This window comes from Mastomys coucha, unplaced genomic scaffold (assembly GCF_008632895.1).
Source record: "Mastomys coucha isolate ucsf_1 unplaced genomic scaffold, UCSF_Mcou_1 pScaffold14, whole genome shotgun sequence".
NCBI lineage: Eukaryota > Metazoa > Chordata > Mammalia > Rodentia > Muridae > Mastomys > Mastomys coucha.
Genome location: NW_022196896.1, coordinates 111,694,733 through 111,697,442, shown reverse-complemented (window position 1 = coordinate 111,697,442; position 2,710 = coordinate 111,694,733). Strand labels below are relative to the sequence as shown.

The following is a 2,710-nucleotide window of genomic DNA, read 5'->3' as shown; positions in this document are numbered from 1 at the left end:
AAAAAAAAAAAAAAAAAAAAAAAAAAAAAAGAGAGAGAGAGAGAGAGAGAGAGAACGAGAACATGGTCTCTAGATGCCAGGGGACAGCTGTCAATGAATGAGCTCTAGGTTGCAATATCTTTTATGCAAACTAAGTTTACACAAACATACCACCAGAGCTACTTTGAAGACATGAGTAACCAGAGACAGACATCGAACAGGGATAAGAGTCCAGCCAAGATCCATGATACCAGAAAGTAACCCAGGACAAGGACGTTGCTAGTTCAGTGGGAGTAGAGCACCAGAAAATGAGGCATGAAATGTTTCAAACTATACAAGATGTCAGGCACTTACAAAATGGTCAGATGGGGGGTTGGGAGATGGCTCAGAGTGGATAAGATGCTTGCTATGCAGGCAGAAAGCCTTGAGTTCAGAGCATAGTACTCATGTACAAGCTGGGCAGGTATGGTCGTCCTATTAATCCCAGCACTTAGGAGGCAGAGACTGGGGAATCATCGGAGCTGCCAAACTAGCCGAACAGGAGAGCTCTGGGCTCTGGGCTCTCACGGTTCTTGCCTTAGGAAATGAGGAGGAAAACAATCAAGGAAGATACCCAACATCAAAATCAAGCCTTCATGGACACACCTACATACCTGCACTCACACACAGGTAAACTCACACATGCAGACACATATGCATGCATGCATGCATGCACACATGCAAAAGACCCTCAAATCCAGGAAGAAATACTTGTTTAATGCAGCAACTGCCCAAAGCCAGCACCCAGGTCCCCATTACAGTCCCCATCCACCACAGGGCCCGAGTACCTCCTGGTTTTCGTGTCCAAGGAGATCCGAAAGAACTTTCAGCATGAGACCTGCCACCTTAGCACACATGTTCTTTCCTATGGGAAGCAAGGCAACATAAAATCCATGTCAGACGGGTTAACACCAACCATGTGTGAGCTTGAGCTTGTCACTTATGCCACTCTGAGGCCTGGGTTCTCTCCTACGCTGGTGGGTTTCGTGGTGGTATGTGCTTACAATCCAGGGAGGCAGAGGCAGAGGGATCTCTGTGAATTGGGGGCCAGCCTGGCCTACATAGAGAGTTCCAGGATAGCCAGGGCTACACAGAAAGACCCAGTCTCAAACAAACAAACTAAAATAGATTATTAGCATCTGCTCCAAAGCAAGTGCAAAATTAAGCAAGCCTACTTAAACTCCAAGAACTTGGATGCTGGCAGTGGCCCTGACGGTGACAGTCAGAGTATGACGGGCTATGTGGGCATTCTGTATCACCAAAGGCATCGCCAAACTGCTAGCAAGATGATGACAGGAAAAGTGGTGGGATCTGACAGGCACGCTGAGAGCCGGGCCTCCACACAGGCAGCAATCTCTTACTGGCTTACAGGCTTGGCTCGTAGCACGAAGCCCTGCAGGTGGGGAACACTACTGGCAAGCAGCTGAGCCAGCTGGCTTCTTGCCCTCCTTTCTCACAGACCCTAGGGGATGGATGCAGCCCAGGTGGACCAAGCACATCTTCTAAGGCATCTCATTTGGGAGGTGACAAGAGTGTCTGAGAGGGGGCATGTGTATATACAGAAGCTAAAACTCCTATCTCCACTGAGTAGGTACGTCTTTTGGGTTGTTTGTGGGGGGAGGGGGCTGCATTGGCTTTTGTTTTTGAGACAAGGTCTCACACAGCCCAAGCAGCCTCCAACTTGTGGTACAGTCAAGGATGACTTTAAATTTCTGACCCACCTGCCTCTACCTTCTGAATGTTGGGGTTAGAGGCATGCACCATCATGCTTAGTTTATGTGGTGCTGGGAATTTTGCATGCTAGGCAAGCATTCTACCAACTGAGCTGCATTCCCAATGGGTGAGAAGCAGTTTGTGGTGCCCAGGTGACCCTCCAGCTCCAGGAGATAGCGAATAATGAGCAGGAAGCATGATTTAATGTCACCCCTTCTGCTACCAACTTAATCCCAGAGGCTGCTGGGAGCACACCTCTGTCTTCAGTGGCAGGGATCATAACTTCCTATGTTTGAAAAATGCAACCAAGATGAGACAAGATGTGAATGGATTTCCTCTCCTCTCCAGAAGGGCACTGCATCTAGATATTCTTTCCATGGCTAACACGGATGTTGGCTTCAAGGGATTGCTGGCTTCATACCTGGATAAAATGCTCTACTCACCCCTGCCCTAAATTTTCCAGGAGGGAGATAGAAAGCAAGCTCTACTGGGTTCACTGGGAATGTAGATATGTGGGCAGGTCTTTGCCCATCTATCCTCCATATCAAGACATGTGTATGTAGGTGTGGGCATGTATGGATTATTGGGGGGCTGTGGCACCTGCACTGCGGAGGCAGAGATTCATGAGCAAAGCCACAGAGTACTCCAATGTATAATCAGACAGGCAATCAGGGTCCTTCAACAGGTCGATCAGCCAGAAGATGAGACCATCTTGAATCATCGCAGTCTGCAGTGGCCTCCTAAGAGAAAACAACCGTATTAGATGAACTAATGGCAAGGAGCTTTCCCTGGAAGAGTGGCCACGCTGCAAACAGGGACCAGATGGAGCTATGAAAATCAGACTCTGGGGGACAGCCACGGTAAAGCCCATTCAACTGGGACAATAGCAATTCATTTCTTTTCAAGGATACAATAAGTTAATGAAAGACTGAGCAGTAAGAAGGCCTCTTGCTTTGGAAATTTCCTTTTCTTTTTTTTT

At 47.9% G+C, this 2,710-nt stretch overlaps 1 protein-coding gene across 9 annotated transcripts in view; it reads right to left on the bottom strand.

The window, feature by feature from the left end:
- Armc9 (armadillo repeat containing 9) overlaps positions 1-2,710 on the bottom strand; it is a 126,519-nt gene that overhangs the window by 75,725 nt on the left and 48,084 nt on the right. For all 9 annotated transcript variants that reach the window (XM_031368254.1, XM_031368256.1, XM_031368257.1 and 6 more), the window contains exons 15-16: positions 2,332-2,471; positions 807-883 (exon numbers count right to left, since the gene is read on the bottom strand). In XM_031368254.1, the coding sequence (XP_031224114.1) occupies positions 807-883; positions 2,332-2,471 (217 nt within the window). The remainder of the gene's footprint in view (positions 1-806; positions 884-2,331; positions 2,472-2,710) is intronic.